The sequence below is a fragment of the Panthera pardus genome, unplaced genomic scaffold, assembly GCF_024362965.1.
Source record: "Panthera pardus isolate Hobbes unplaced genomic scaffold, ASM2436296v1 HiC_scaffold_27, whole genome shotgun sequence".
Lineage (NCBI taxonomy): Eukaryota > Metazoa > Chordata > Mammalia > Carnivora > Felidae > Panthera > Panthera pardus.
Genome location: NW_026526843.1, coordinates 54645107 through 54662606, shown reverse-complemented (window position 1 = coordinate 54662606; position 17500 = coordinate 54645107). Strand labels below are relative to the sequence as shown.

Genomic DNA, 17500 nt, shown 5'->3' with positions numbered 1-17500 from the left:
AAATTAAGAGAATTACCATATAATCAGGATTCCACTAGTGGGTATTTGCCCAAATAATATGAAAACACCAATTCAAAAAGATATATGCACCCTTATGTTTACTGCAGCATTATTTACAATAGCTAAACTATGGAAGCAGCCCAAGTGACCATAGATATATAAATGGATAAAGAATACACACACACACACATGCAGAAATATTAGCCACCAAAAAAAGAATGAAATCTTGCCATTTGCAACAACATGGATGGATCTAGAGAATATAATGCTATATGAAATCAGACAGAGAAAGAAAAATACCATATGTTTTCACTTATATGTGTAATTTAAGAAACAAAACAAATGAACAAAGAAAAGAGAGACAATTAAATATAAAGAATAAACACCAGAGGGGAGGTGGGTGAGGTGTTGGGTGAAATAGGTGAAGGGGATGAAGAATACAATTATCTTAATGAGAACTGAGTGATACAGAGATTGTCGAATCACTATACTGTACACCTGAAACTAGTAACACTGTTAGCTATATCAGAATTAAAATTTTTAAATTAAAAAAAAAAATTTAAATCAAGAAATAACAAGTGTTGGTAAAGATGAGAATAGGGAATCCTCATGCACTGTTGGGGGAAATGTGAATTGGTACAGCCTCTAGGGGGAACAGTATGGAGTTTCCTCAAAATATTAAAAACAGAACCACTATATGATCCAGTAATTGTACTTATGGGTATTTATCCAAAGAAAACACTAATTCAAAAATTTATATGCACCCCTATGTTCACTATAGCATTATTTACAATAGCCAAGATATGGAGGAAAAAACCTAAGTATAAACTGATAGATGAATGGATAAAGGATTATACATACATATATACATACACACACACACACACACACACACACACACACACACACACACACAGGAATACTACTCAGCCATGAAAAAAAAAAAAGAAATCTTGCCATTTGAGACAACATCGATAGAACCTTAGGGTATTATGCTAAGTGAAGTAAGTCAGAGAAAGACAAACACCATATGATTTCACTTAAATGTGGAATCTATAAAAGAAAAACAAAACAAAACCAATGTTATAGATACAGAGAACAGGGGTGCAGGTTGGGGGGGTATATATAAAATAAGTTAAGGGGACAAAGAGGCACAAACTTCCAATTACAAAGTAAGTCATGAGGATGTAACGTACAGCATGGTGACTATACTGAATAATGCCATATTGCAAATTTGAAAGACTAAGAAAATAAATCTTAAAAATTCCTATCACAAAAAAATGCAATGTTTTAACTTTGGTCACAGATGGTGACTAGGCTTATTGTATTGATATTTTCCAACGTATGAAAGTGGTCCAATCATTATGTCATACACTGGAAACTAAGATAATGTTGTATGTGAAATATACTTCAAAAACAAAGAAAATATGAAACCCAAAATAAATAGAACATACAGGTTGTATACAGCCTCACGCTTATATATGGAAAAAAGCAAGTGTGAGATTTCCCAGTCTCTTGGATTAATTATTTATCATTTAAAAAACAAAATCACTCGTGAAAAAAATTATGCTACATTTGGTTAATTCTCAAAAAAAACATCACTACTTCGAAGAGTAAACTGTAAACCTTGTATTTTGTATATTTCACGTATTTTGGGTGAAACTAAAACAATTCCAATCATTTGTCTAACTTAAATAGTTTATACATAATATACACACATATGAACACACACGTGTGTATTTATTGTGATTTTGTATAGAGATATTTAGGAAGTATTAATGCTACCATTGATAAACTTACGAATCAACATGCAGAACCCTCTGGCCACTTCTTGAACATGCAGCTGCAGTGATGGATTCAGGCAAACCTATGAAAACACACACCTATATCACTTATAATGTAAAAATACATATATATATATCCACTTATAATATAGCTTATAACATATGCTATATATTATACAAATAGTTCAATGCATGCCATCACTGCATAAAAGGAGTTTAACAAAAGAGGCTCATCCTTATATTCAAAATGATAAAGTTTATACTATTATACCATTGGATATTTGCTAAATGTATACTGCTTATACTAAGAATTTTATTATGTGGAAGAGATTTTTTTTTTTAAATCAAGTACTATACTGAAATTCTTTTTGTATGCAAATTTCCATAAATGAGCAATTGTCAAAATATTATTAATATAGCACTTTGTTATTAAAGGAGCTACGTTCCCACACTAGCTCATTTTCTCAACCATACCAAGAAAGAAGCACCACTGGCATACACATTTTAGAAAGTAAATACTGAGGTGCAAATATGTTAACTTGTTTCCTAATGCTTTAACATTTTTTTCTATTGTTAAAGTTTGAAACCAAATCTAACTCCAAAGCCACAGTGCCTATGAGGGGGAATAGGATACATTTTTCAGTTTAAGTAATAGGTTAACTAGTTTAAAAGGAGGGCTTTTATTGAGACCTGAAACCATAAAACTCCTAGAGGAAAATACACGCAGTAATTTCTTTGACATTGGCATACCAGCATTTTTCTACATCTCCTAAATCAAGGGAAACAAAACAAAAAATAAACTACCAAAACTACATAAAAATAAAAAGCTCGTGCTCCGCAAAGGAAACTGTCAACAAAACTAAAGTAACCTACTGAATGGGAAATGTTTGCAAATGACATATCCAATAAAGGGTTAATATCCACAATATATAAAGAATTATACAATTAAACACCTATATAAATAAATAATCCAGTTTAAAATGGACAAAGGGCCTGAATAGATATTTTTCCAAAGAATACATACAGATGGCCAAAAAACACATGAAAAGATGCTCAACATCACTGATCATCAGGGAAATGCAAATCAAAACCACAATGAGATATCATATACTTGCCAGAATGGCCAAATACAAAAAGACAAGTAGTGAGTTGTTGAGGATATGGAGATAAAAGAACCATTGTGAACTGTTGGTGGGGATGCAAACTGATGTGCCCAGTGCAAAACAGTATGGAGGTTCCTCAAAAAATTAAAATTAGAAATACCATATGATCCAGTAATTCCGGTATCAGGTATTTACCCAAAGAAAATGAAAACACTATTTCCAAAAGATATATGCACCACTATGTTTATTGCTGCATTGTTTACAATAACCAAGATATGGAAGCAATCCAAGTGCCCACAGACAGATGAATGGAAAAAGAATTTGTGTTGTTGTGTGTGTGCATGTGTGTGTGTGTGTGTGTGTGTGTGTGTGTGTAATGGAATGTTAGCCATAAAAAAGGATGAGATCATGCCATTTGTGACAACATAGATGAACCTAGAGGGTATTATACTAAATTAAATCCATGAGACAGAGAAAGAAATACAACATGATCTAATTTATATGCAGAATCTAAAAAACAAATGAATAAACAAACAAAAGCAGAATCAAACTTATAAATACAAAGAACAAAGTGATGGTTGCCAGAGGGGAGACGAGTGGTGGCACGGGCAAAATGTGTGAAAGGGAACAGAAGACACAGACTTCCAGTTATGAAATAAGTCACAGGAATAAAAGTACAGTGTAAAGAATATAATCAATGGTATTTTAATAGCAATGCATGATGACAGACGGTAGCTGCATTTGTGGTAAGCATGGCATAATGTATAGAGAAGTTGAATCGCTACATTGTACAAATGAAAATAATAAAACACTGCATGTCAACTGTTGTCTAAATGAATGAATGATGAATAAGAAAATACTATTTTTTAATTTTTTAACGTTTATATTTATTTTTGAGAGAGAGACAGAATGTGAGCAGGGGAGGGGCAGACAGAGAGGGAGAAACAGAATCGGAAACAGCCTCCAGGCTCCCAGCTGTCAGTACAGAGCCCGATGCAGGGCTCAAACCCACGAACCATGAGATCATGACTTGAGCCAAAGTCGGACTCTCCACCGACTGAACCACCTAGGAACCCCCAGAAAATACTATTTTTAAAAAGAGACCATTTACAAGATACATTATCTCACTTTCTGGTTAATACAGCAGTTTGAAAACACCACTAGTGTTTTAGAATCAGAGTAAGCCACAATATAAAATTGGTTATCATGTAAGGAAATATATATTACTACTACAAGTACTAACAACAACAACAAAAAAAAATCACAAATTACCAAAGAATGATTTCATCACAAAACAATTTCAGATGTTCACCTGGATAGGCTAGTTAATACCCTACATTGTACATTCAAGACTGTTCCCCAGAAAACACCCCAAATACCCAAAGTGATCTCGAAAAAGAAAACCAAAGCGGGATGCACCACAATCCCAGACTTCAAACTATACTACAAAGCTATAACCATCAAGACACTGGTCACAATGGTACTGGCACAAGAACAGACACTGAGGTCAATGGAACAGAATAGAGAACCCAGAAATGGACCCACAAATGTATGGCCAACTAATCTTTGACAAAGCAGGAAAGAATATCCAATGGAATAAAGACAGTCTTTTCAGCAAGTGGTGCTGGGAAAACTGGACAGCAACATGCAGAAGAATCAACCTGGACCACTTTCTTACACCATACACGAAAATAAACTCAAAATGGATGAAAGACCTCAATGTAAGGCAGGAAGCCATCAAAATCCTCGAGCAGAAAGCAGGCAAAAACGTCTCTGATCTTGCTGGCAGCAACTTCTTACTCAACACGTCTCCGGAGGCAAGGGAAACAAAAGCAAAAATGAGCTACTGGGACCTCATCAAAATAAAAAGCTTCTGCACAGCCAAGGAAACAATCGGCAAAATTAAAAGGCAAACGATGGAATGGGAGAAGATATTTGCAAATGACACATCAGATAAAGGGTTAGTATCCAAAATCTACAAAGAACTTCTCAAACTCAATACCCAAAAATCAAATAATCCGGTGAAGACATGGGCAAAAGACATGAATTGACATTTCTCTGAAGAAGACATCCAGATGGCCAACCAACACATGAAAAAATGCTCAACATCACCTAATCATCAGGGAAATACAAATCATAACCACCATGAGATACCACCTTACACCTGTCAGAATGGCTAACATTAACAACTCAGGCAACAATAGATGTTGGTGAGGATGCAGAGAAAGAGGATCTCTTTTGCATTGTTGGTGGGAATTCAAGCTGGTGCAGCCACTCTGGAAAACAGTATGGATGTTCCTCAAAAAACTAAAAATAGAACTACCCTACAACCCAGCAATTGCACAACTAGGAATTTACCCACAGGATACAGGTGTGCTGTTTCGAAGCGACACATGCACCCCCGTTTATAACAGCACTATCAACAATAGCCAAAGTATGGAAAGCCTAAATGTCCTTTGATGGATGAATGAATAAAGAAGATGTGGTACATATATGCAATAGAGTATTACTCGGCAATCAAAAAGAATGAAATCTTGCCATTTGCAACTACGTGGATGGAACTAAAGGGTATTATGCTAAGTGAAATTAGTCAGAGAGGGACAAAAATCATATGACTTCACTCATATGAGGACTTTAAGAGACAAAACAGATGAACATAAGGGAAGGGAAATAAAAATAATACAAAAACAGGGAGGGGGACAAAACAGAAGAGACTCATAAATATGGAGAACAAACTGAGGATTACAGGAGGGGTTGTGGAAGGGGGGATGGACTACATGGGTAAGGGGCACTAAGGAATCTACTCTTGAAATCATTGTTGCACTATATGCTAACTAATTTGGTTATAAATTTAAAAAAATAAAAAAAATAAAAGCATTTAAATATTAAAAAAAAAGACTGTTCCATAACTTTTTATCGTAAGATCTACCATTTCAGAAGCTATTAAGAGTCATTTATATCAGTCAGACAAAGCATGTTTTGAAAGTTTAATGGAATTCTGTAAATACTACCATTGACTCACTACAATGAAGCACATATTAATATTTTTTTTTTTTTTGGCAAGGGTTTAAACTACACACTAAGCACCAAGGATTTCAAGAAAAGAGAACAGTTATCCTTTTTATGTAAAAAGCAATATGCATATGGAAGCAATTGACACAATCTAGTTAAAAACCACATTAAACACAAGCTCCAGCTGCATTCACAGAAGAACTAAAGTTTTCCAGTGGTGACGACTGTGGGCATATAGTGTTTGGTTCAAAAACAAAGTTCTGACCAAAAGTACTAAAGGTAGCCATTAAATATAAATTACTGGAAATAAGCCCAACATAAACTTTCAACCTTAACTTTGGATAATAATTCAAAAAAAAAGATGGGGCGCCTGGGTGGCTCAATTTAAGCGTCCGACTTTGGCCCAGGTCACAATCTCACAGTTAGTGGGTTTGAGCTCCACGTTGGGCTCTGTGCTGACAGCTCAGAGCCTGGAGCCTGCTTCGGATTCTGTGACTCCCACTCTTTCTGCCCCTCCCCTGCTCATGCTCTGTCTCTCTCTGTCTCTCAAAAAATAAATAAACATTAAAAAAAAAAATTCAAAGAGAAAACATAGTAAAAATGTGTGGTATAGAAGGAACTAAGAAAAAGAAGTTTAAATAATTAAGCACCCTTAGTTCTTCAGTTAAACCTGCGATTTTTCTGTCTTTTATCTTAAAACTATCTGAACTTTTTACACCTAACGAAATAACTTTTGTTACTAATGAAATGCAGTCACTATTGTGCTTTAAAAGTTGCTGCCAAGCATCTTAGTTAAAAAGGACAACAGGAAATATTCGGGAAGCAAAATCAGTATGTTAAAGCATGTAAAAAGACAGCATTAATAATATACAACCAAGCATTAGTATAGGGCTTTATGGTTCACAATATCTTTTCACATACATCACCTCACATATTCCTCATTATAGTCCTGGGAGGCAGGCATTATTATCCATGTGACAAAATGGGATGAGAAACATTAAATAACTTGCCAAAAATCAAGTAATTCGGTAATTTGATATCTCAAATTCCAAATACCATGGTAAATACACTCTCTTCAATTGGACATGAGTCTGAGAATGAGGATTCAAGAGAAGGACAGCAGCATAAAGAAATGGGCATGGTCTCAATCAGGCAGACCTATGCTTGAATCTTAACTTTGCTGCTTTGTTAGCTGTGTGACCTCAGACAAGTCACTTGCCATCTCTGAGCTCTTGTTTCTTCATCCATCAATGGGAATGCCACCATTTACCTCATAGGACCATTAAATTGTTAGTAGAGGGTACTTGTTCTATAAAAACGATCTACTTTTGTTATTCTTCAGTAAGGTATTTTAAGAGCAATAAATTTTCATCGAAGTACCACTCTGAGATCAAGCAAAATTACTCTCCTCTATTTGGCCCAAAGTAGCATAGGCAAAAAAGCATGTGGTTAATCCATGGCTGCAATCAACAGTCAGAAGTCACGCCTCTGGCAGACAAAGGAAAGCCAAGGACAGATTTCAATATTGAACATGATCTGAGTTCAAATTATACATAACCAAAAGAACTATCATTTATGTTTCCCGTTAATACTTCTATCCAGACATCTCCCACTAGTTTATGAAACTGATAGGCTGGCTCTACATTAAAGGCAAGGACCTATTATCTTCATGCTTCAAATGATTAAAATAAAAGACTAATACAGTTAGTAATATCTTCCTAGATTTCGTATTTTTTCCCACCCATTCAATAAACAGAGTTCCTTGAACAGAGGAAGTATGTAGTAGGTTCTCTATATTTGTTAAAGGAAAGAAAAGGAGAAAGACAAAATGGGGAAAGGGAAAATAGAGGGATGAAGCAGACTTTGACAAGTGATGAGGAAAAAAGGTAAGATAAATACAATTCTGAGCCTAGAAGAGCTCAGTCTAAAGAATAAGAATTTAGGGGGGCCACGTGGCTCAATTAGTTAAGCGTCTGACTTCAGCTCAAGTCATGATGTCAGTTAAGTGTCTGACTTCGGCTCAAGTCATGATGTCATGGTTTGTGAGTTCAAGATCTGCATTGGGCTCTGCACTCAAAGTGCAGAGGCTGCTTGGAATTCCCTCTCCCCCTCTCTTTCTGCCCCTCCCCCCAAAAAATAAACTTAAAAAAAAGTTCTGGATCTTAAAAAAAGAATAAGGACTTAAAGGGATTAAAATAATAAATATAATTAAAACTATTATAGGAACACAATGGAAAGATGCATTTCCTCTGTAGAAGAGGGTCACTGAAAGCTCCAAAGAGCAGGGGACACTAGCTATCTTTCAGGATCCGGAATCCCACTGAAGAGTAAACAAGGAAAAAGTGAAAGAAAAAAGGAAAGTAGGAGGGAGTATTCCTGGTAAAGGGTAAAGAAAGAGAGAACCAAAAGGTGATATTCAAAAAAGAGTGGTTGGAGCCAAACTGTGGAGTCTGAACTTGAAACCTGTAAGCAGCAGGGAATCTTGAAAGGATTTTAGTCAGAAGAACAGCATGGTCAAATTAGTAGTTCAGAAAAACAAAAAAACAAAAAAACAAACAACAACAACAAAAAACACCTCTGGTAATAGCATGAAGGATAAACGTGTATAAAATTGGAGCTTGGGGCACCTGGGTGGTTGAGTATCCTACTTCTGATTTCAGCTCAGGTCATGATCTCAAGGTTCATGGGATTGAGCCCTGCATCGGGATCTGAGCTAACAGCGGAAGCCTGCCTGGGATTCTCTCTCTCTCTCTGCCACACCCTCCTTCAAAATAAATAAATAAACATTTTTAAAATTTGGACTTTTAAGTTTCAGGTTTTCTTAATTATTGTTTAGGAAAAGTTAATACATTTAAACTTTTTGGTCTTATTGATACTTTAACAAAAAAAGTAAAATAACTGCTTGTTTTGTTTAAATTCATACTTATAAGTTCAATTTTAATAGCATTTAAAACCTTGGCCAATTTAAAAATAAAACCTTTTTTAACACTTGGCACCATAAAAAGTGAATATTTTTTAATCATTACTCAAATTCACACAACATTCTGTGAGGCCTTTTTACAAAACCTATATAAGCTTATAATGAATTATATAGTCTCTCCCATAAGGAAAAGCCAGACATGAGTTAGAAACAGATAACCTAAATCAGGGTCAAATTACAAAGCATTACACTGCAAACACTGTAAAATATATAAGTACAAAGATACAAGCACAATGTTTTCAATTATAATATGGGGCTAATAATATATCTCATAGGAATTTAGGGAGGAATAGGTACAAAGTAATATAAAACATCTTAAACAGTGCCTTCTAGCATGTCACTGACATTCAGTAAATACTGGTTCTGTTCCCATCTCTTCCTACCCCTTCAATAAGATTAGTTATTTGAAGGGGGAGAAAAATAAGTTATTTACTATTTACTTAAGTTATCTTTATTTTGTTTTTCTTTTAATTTTTTTAATGTTTATTTATTTTTGAAGGAGAGAGAGAGACAGAGTGTGAGCAGGGGAGGGGAAGAGAGAGGGAGACACAGAATCGGAAGCAGGCTCCAGGCTCTGAGCCTGTCAGCACAGACCCCGATGCAGGGCCCGAACCCACAAACCGCGAGATCATGACTCGAGCCAAAGTCGGACGCTCAACCGACTGAGCCACCCAGGCGCCCCCTTAAGTTATCTTTAAAGATCCAACAACTTGGGGCACCTGGGTGGCTCAGCTGGTTAAGCGTCCAACTTTGGCTCAGGTCATGATCTCATGGTTTGTGAGTTTGAGCAGCACATAGGGGCACAGCTGTCAGCTGTGCTGCCAGCCCAGAGCCTGGAGCCTCCTGTGTCTCCCTCTATCTCTGACCCTCCCCTGCTTGCACTCTGTCTCTCTCTCTAAAAATAAACATTATTTTTTTTTAAATAATAAAATAAAGATCCAAAAACTTAAAAGTTTTTTAAAAAGAAGTCCCAATAGGTTTTTCCACATGCACATTATAGGCCTTTTCTATACATTCACAATAGAAGGTCATCATGTAGTATCATTTAAACATTTCACAATAAATGTGATTATTAAATTCATTTGTGAGGCCCTATCAAAAACTCTGCCGAAGTATCGTAGGAAAAATATATAATTCTGATTCAAGACCAACAACTTTTGCTTGCAAGTCATTTTTATCAAAAAACACAGGTAGTAAATATTAGGTATTAAATTAGCATTTCATAATAGTTCGTAATGGGAGAAACTACGATTTGTTACATCATGTCCTTTTCAGTTGAGATTTTGTATAAAGTTGACAACTAGAAAAAATATATTAGAAGCTTAGGGAATGTTATATGATCATATAACAAACATATATAGTCCCACATTTCTTCAATTTTGCAAAATCTGTCTAGATAAGATAGAGATGTATCATTCTCAACTGAAGTAGCTAGGCTAAAATAGAGACCAAAAAGATAAGAAATTAGTATTTTCAAGAATCTTATCTAAAATATTTTATGAGAATGAAACCATTATTCATTCATTTTTCAAAATCTCCTTTTAGTCCAAATCCTTAATGCTGAACTTTGCCATTTACAACTATAATATTAACGTTAGTTCTGTATGAGCTATTCTTAAAACTGTATTAGTATCTGGAATTGATTTTTCCTGACGCTAACCTTACATAAGATAAATATAAAATACTTACACCACTCCCAGCATACCGAACAATAAATAATAGAGTCCCCTGACAGAATGTTGATGACCCAGCAAAGCCCAAGTGCTTTCAGCCCAAATCATACAAAGCCATAAATCACTCTTTATTTTATATAACATTTCAAAATGGATCCCTGTTTTCCACCTTGAAAGTTATTTCATGTGTTATTTATTACTAGTAAGGACGAGAATGGAAAGAAAATTACATAGAACTAGAAAATTTACTGTGACTGCTTTTTATAAAGAATAACGTTTTTAGGAAAAAAAATAGTTCTACTGGCAAAGAAATATTTGTGGGTACAGAAGCTTTTAGAGAGCCACATTCTTTACTACTTAGCACTATGTACAGACCTTCTGCACCATTGTAAAAAGCATAAATAACATTAGGTACAGAACTCACCAGACTGAGCAATGCAAGAAGTACAGATAAAAATAGTTTTCTTAAATTGTCAATTATTGTAATTAACATTGATTCAGACAAAATACTGAATATATTAGTAAGTGTGCTAATGTAATATCTATGGATTTCCTTCTCATGAGAAAAATAGTTATTAATATCTATGTAACTTTTAGAACTTTACAAAAATATACCCATTAAAACATTAACTCACAAAATTTAAGTTAACTTTTTTAAATTCAATATAGTGTGAGCTTTGAGTATTAAATAACAAGAATACTGGTTTTTGTTTTTTTTTTTTTCAATTTTTTTTTTTTTCAACGTTTTTTATTTATTTTTGGGACAGAGAGAGACAGAGCATGAACGGGGGAGGGTCAGAGAGAGAGGGAGACACAGAATCGGAAACAGGCTCCAGGCTCCAAGCCATCAGCCCAGAGCCTGACGCGGGGCTCGAACTCACAGACCGCGAGATCGTGACCTGGCTGAAGTCGGACGCTTAACCGACTGCGCCACCCAGGCGCCCCAACAAGAATACTGTTTTAATATTCAGAGTCCTGAACTAAATATCCAGAAAACTAGATTCATGTTTTCAGAATTATACTAAATATCTGGAAAGTCATTTAACCTCTTTGAAATTCAGCTTGCTTATAGATATCCTGATAGATAAAATGAAGGGCTTGAAATAAATGACCCATAGGTTCAAGGGTGAATATTAATGGTGGATCAACAACTTGGCCTGTGTTTATAGGTAAATGACTCAAACTTAAAAAATAAAAACAGAATTCTGGGAAGATGGTATTAGCAGCAATGTTTTTGAAAAACAGAATTCTGGGAAGATGGTATTTATTAGCAGCAAAGTTGTTGAATCTCCCCCAAGACTACCCTAAAAACAGACAGTGTAACAGTGTAACCAACATATAAAACCAAATACCAAGCGGGAACATCTATAGCAAAGACAGGTGAGAAAATATGATGAACTCCAAAAAACAAGTGGGTCATTACAAATCATCAATAGCTATTAGATCCACATATTATCAGAGAGTGTCCATGAGAAAACAAAGGTAACAGAAATAAATCTGTGACAGTCCTGAAAGCCAAAGAACCCCTAAACTAGGCACTCACTGGAAACTTGGCAGGCCATTTGAGTACAACAGTGGAAATTGGGAAGAATTTTGCAGGCTCCAACCTATGCTTGAGTACAAAAGAACCCCTGGGAGTGCTAGGGTAGTTGGGGGAGTGGGAGGTTGAGTTGGGCCTTAGAAACATAGGAAACCAATTAAGCAAACTCTCCCTCTAGATAAACCCCTGCACTGAGAAGTAACTATTGGAAATCTAATCCAAAATCATCAGAACAGGAAAAATAGGGAGAAAGGAAAGAGAAGCTCCATACAAAACTAGGGGAAGGTAACACAGCCAGCAGGATCTGAGGCTGTTTCTATTACTTTGGGAAACAAAGAAAAGAGAGATCTAGAACAGTGGTTTTAGAAAAGCTTTCCTGGTTCACACTCCCGAGTAAAAGAACATAAAGAAGTTTGACGTAAAAATGAGCAAAGCAAAAGGATCTTAGTTGAGAATCCTATTAATTGTAAATACACACACACACACACACACACACACACACACACACACACAAAGGAGTAAAAAATAACCTATTCAATGTAAAATCCTATAATACAATGAGTAATCTTATTGAATGTAAAAAAATTACAGAATAAGGACTGAAATAATATCCGAGACAATGAAATAACAGCATGCCAGAAAGAGATGCTCACAAAATAAATGAAAACCACAAACCATGGTAATATAAGCTAAAACAATGAAAGAAATGTAAGAAAATGATAGATCTGGAGGTTTTGGTGAGGAAGATGGCGGCGTAGGAGGACGCTGGGATCACCGCGTCCTGCTGATCACTTAGATTCCACCCACACCTGCCTAAATAACCCAGAAAACCGCCAGAAGACTAGCAGAACGGAGTCTCCGGAGCCAAGCGTAGACGAGAGGCCCACAGAAGAGGGTAGGAAGGGCAGAGAGGCAGCGCGCTACGCGGACTGGCGGGAGGGAGCCTGGGCGGTGGAGGGGCAGCCAGCACTGCAAGGCAGAGCCCCAGAGTCTGGCTTACAAAAGTGGAGGGGCTTGACTGCGTGAGTTCTGACAGCCAGCCGGGCTTCACCCATATGACGACTTTAAGAGACAAAACAGATGAACTTAAGGGAAGGGAAACAAAAATAATATAAAAACAGGGAGGGGGACAAAACATAAGAGACTCTTATGGAGAACATACAGAAGGTTACTTCAGGGGTTGTGGAGTGGAGATGGGCTAAATGGGTAAGGGGTATTAAGGAATATACCCCTGAAATCATTGTTGCACTACATGCTAACTTGGATGTAAATTTAAAAAATAAATTAATTAAAAATAAATTTAAAAAAATTTTTAAAAAGAAATAAAAAACAAGAACGGAGCATTACAGCAAAGAAACAGAATGGTAAATGTCTTAGGAAAAACTGAAGAGGTAAACAAGGGCATGAAGGTACTGTAGTTATGGTTAAAAAGGAGAGGCCTTACATTTTAGATATATATTGAAAAATTTACAGAGAATATAATATCTTGAATTTACTTAAAAATAATTTAAGGCTGGATAGTGTAATGAGAAAATGGAAGGGAAAAATGGAATGGAATAGGGAACATTAAATCACTCATAAATTGATAAATGTTAGAACTGGGAGATTGGTACATGGGGGTTATTTTAGTCTACTTTTTCATGTTTGAAGTTTTCCATAATAAAAAGATTTAAAAATAAAATTTAGTACCAAGTTTTTGACAGCTAATGAAAGCTGGGGCCTATCAAATAATCTCTTGGAAAGCTGCCATTTAGTATTCAGTTTTTACTAACATGGAGAAAAACAGATCAACTCAAATTCTCTTAATGATAAAAGTTTTACTAAGTAATGTAAATACTTGCTAAAACCTTACAGGAAATGAAATAAGCAGATTCCACCAGAATTAAATTTTACTTGATTTTCTTTATACTAATATTTCTGTTGTATCAATTTAAGTAACCAAAATGATCTTTTTCTAAAATTTATTTATTTATTGAGAGAGAGAGTGCATGGATGCAAGTGAGCAGGGGAGGGGCAGGGAGAGAGGGGGAGAGAGAGAATCCCAAGCAGGCTCCATGCTGTCAGCACAGAGCCCCACTCAGGACTCAATCCCAGAACCCATGAGCCAAAATTAAGAGTCAGACACTTAACCGACTGAGCCACCCCAGTGCTCCCCAGAATGATTTTTTCACAGCAAAGAATATCCCAGGTAAGCTCCCTTCAACCTTAATATTTAACTTGTGATGAAGAAAATAAACTTTCTGTATTCAGAACATATTTTATTGTATGCCAAGAAGAAAAATGAACTTAATTGCATTACTTGGTAAGCTATGAAACTAAATGATGTAAGAGACTGTGTACTCATTCCAAGAGTGCTATAATCATGAAACAAATAATCTTCTTCCCTTATTTAAAATCCTATCATGAAATCTAGTTTTTAAAAAGTAGAGAAAAACTATAAGCCTTATAAACTAAATTTGAAAGGACTTCTGAATTTGTTTGTTCAAGCCATATAACATTCTATAAAGTAAAACACTTCAAATTTCAAATGTACTCTCATTATGTATTGAAGAGAAAAACTAGCTACATATCATTTAGAAAACATTAAGAATAATTATTTTATCCTTATTAAAAGCTGAATAGTGATTGCATTGAGTTTACTAAAACAGTTGAAGGATAAAGTTTTATTTAATGAAAATTACCACTTTATTTCATTAAGAATTTAATTAGGGCTGCTCAAGAGAAGGAAGAGCAAACAGTCCATGGACATATATAGTCTGGAAACAGCCATCTGAGGAGCGCCTGGAACACACAGTAGGGAGGTTATTTGTTCATCTCAGAGTAAGTCCCTAAGAGGCAGCATTTACAGAGAGAATGGCAGGTGCCATTTCCCTCTGGGCCAGATGGACTTAACAGATACATTTAGAACATTCCATCCTAAAACAGCAGAATGCATACTGATTTCAACTGCACATGGAACATTCTCCAAAACAGATCACATACTAGCCCATAAAACAAACCTCAACAAATCCAAGACCAAAGTCATACCATGCATCTTGTCTGACCTCAGACTATGACACTAAAAGACAACCACAAGAAAAAAATCTGGAAAGACTACAAATAAATGGACATTAAACAACATGCTACTAAATAATAAATGGGTCAACCAGAAAATCAAAAAAGAATTTAAAAAGTACATAGAAACAAATGAAAATGAAAACACAATGGTCCAAAACATTTACGATGCACCAAAAGTGGTTCTAAGAGGAAAGTTTACCATAATAAAGGCCTACCTCAAAAGCTAGAAAAATCTTAAATACACAACCTAACCTTACACCTAAAAGAGCTAGAAAAAGAACAATCAAAACCTAAAATCAGCAGAGGTAGGGAAATAATAAAGATTAGAGCAGAAATAAATAATATAGAAACAAATAATATAGAAACAAAACAAAACAAACAACAACAAAAAACAGATCAAATGAAACCAGAGGATGGTTCTTTGAAAAATATCCTTAAAACTGATAAACCTCTAGCCAGACTTATCAAGAAAAAAAGAAAAAGGACTCAAATACACAAAATCACAAATGAGAGAGGAGAAATAACAACCAACACTACAGAAATACAAACAATTCTAAGAGAATATTAAAAAATTACATGCCAACAAACTGAGCAATCTGGAAGAAATGGGTGAATTCCTAGAAACATACAAATTCCAAAACTGAAACAAGATAAAATACAAAATTTGAACAGACTGATAGCCTCCAAAGAATGAGTCCATACTAAAAACCTCCTACCAAAAGTCCAGACCAGATGGCTTCACAGATACATTCTACCAAATATTTGAAGGAAAGTTAACACCTATTCCTCTCAAACCAGTCCAAAAAAATTGAAAAAAGAAAACTTTGGAATTCATTCTATGAGGCCAACATTACCCTGATACTAAAACCAGATAAAGACACAACAAAAAAAGCAAACTATAGGCCAATATCTCTGATAAACATAGATTTGCATCTAACAAAGTTATCACTAAACCAAACCCAACATAGAATAAACATCATTAATCATGATCAAGTGAGATTTATTCCTGGGTTGCAAGAGTGGTTCAATAACCACAAATCAATCAATGTGATGTATCACATCAATAAGAGGAAGGATAAAACCATATGATCATTTTTTTTAAGTTTATTTGAGAGAAAGCAAGCACACACACATGCAGAGAAGGGGCAGAGACAGAGGGAAAGACAAAGTTTCAAGGAAGCATCACACTGTAAGCATGGAGACTGACACAGGGCTCCATGCGGGGCTCAAACCCAGGAACTGTGAGATCATAACCTGAGCCAAAACCAAGAGCCTGACACTTAACTGACTGAGCCACTCAGGCACCCCCATAGGATAATTTCAATAGAGACAGAAGAAGCATCTGACACAGAACATCCATTCATGATAAAAAGCCTAAAGTAGGTCTAGAGGCAACATACCTCAACATAATAAAGGCCATATATATGAGAAGCTCACAGCTAACATCATCCTTAATGGGGTAAAACTGAGAGCTTTTTCCCAAAGGTCAGGAACAAGACCAGGATGTCCACTCTCACCCCTTGTATTCACCATAGAACTAAAACCCTAGCCATAGCAATCAGACAACAAAAAGACATAAAAGCCATCAAAATGGGTAAGAAACAAGTAAAACCTTGACTACTTGCAGATGACATGATACTATATATACAAGGGTGGCTCAGTCAGTTGAGCTTCTGACTTCAGCTCAGGTCATGGTCTCGCACTTCGTGAGTTCGAGCCCCGCGTTGGACTCTGTGCTGACAGCTCAGAGCCTGGAGCCTGCTTCAGATTCTGTATCTCTCTCTCTTTCTCTCTCTCTCTCTCTCTCTCTCTCTCTCCCCCTCCCCTCCCCTCCTCATGCTCTGCCTCTGTCTCTCAAAAATAAAAAAAATGTTAAAAGATTTTAAAAGATTAATAAATAAATAAAAACTCCACCAAAAACCTGCTAGAACTAATGAGAAAATTCAGTAAAGTCACACAATATAAAATTAATGTACAGAAATCTGTTGCATTTCTATACACCAATAATCTAGAAAGAGAAATTAATAATTCCATTTCCAATTGCACCAAAATAAAAAAGACACCTAGAAATAAACTTAACCACAGAGGTGAAAGACCTGTACTCTGAAAACTATAAAACATTGAAGAAAGAAATTCAATATGACACAGAAAAATGGAAAGACATTCCATGCTCATGGACTAAAAGAAATATCGTTAAAATGTCTATAATACCCAAAGCAATCTACATGTTTAATGCAATCCTTGCCAAAATACCACCAAAATTTTTCACAGAGCCAGAACAATCCTAAAATTTGTGTGAAACCACAGAAGACCCCGAATAACCAAAGCAACCTGGAAAAAGAAAAGCAAAG

The 17500-nt window shown here is 35.6% G+C and overlaps 1 protein-coding gene across 2 annotated transcripts in view; it reads right to left on the bottom strand.

The window, feature by feature from the left end:
* The window catches only part of CHM (CHM Rab escort protein), a 254693-nt gene that overhangs the window by 221175 nt on the left and 16018 nt on the right, over positions 1-17500 (bottom strand). For both annotated transcript variants that reach the window (XM_053891439.1, XM_053891440.1), the window contains exon 2: positions 1801-1867. In XM_053891439.1, coding sequence (XP_053747414.1) covers positions 1801-1867 — 67 coding nt within the window. The remainder of the gene's footprint in view (positions 1-1800; positions 1868-17500) is intronic.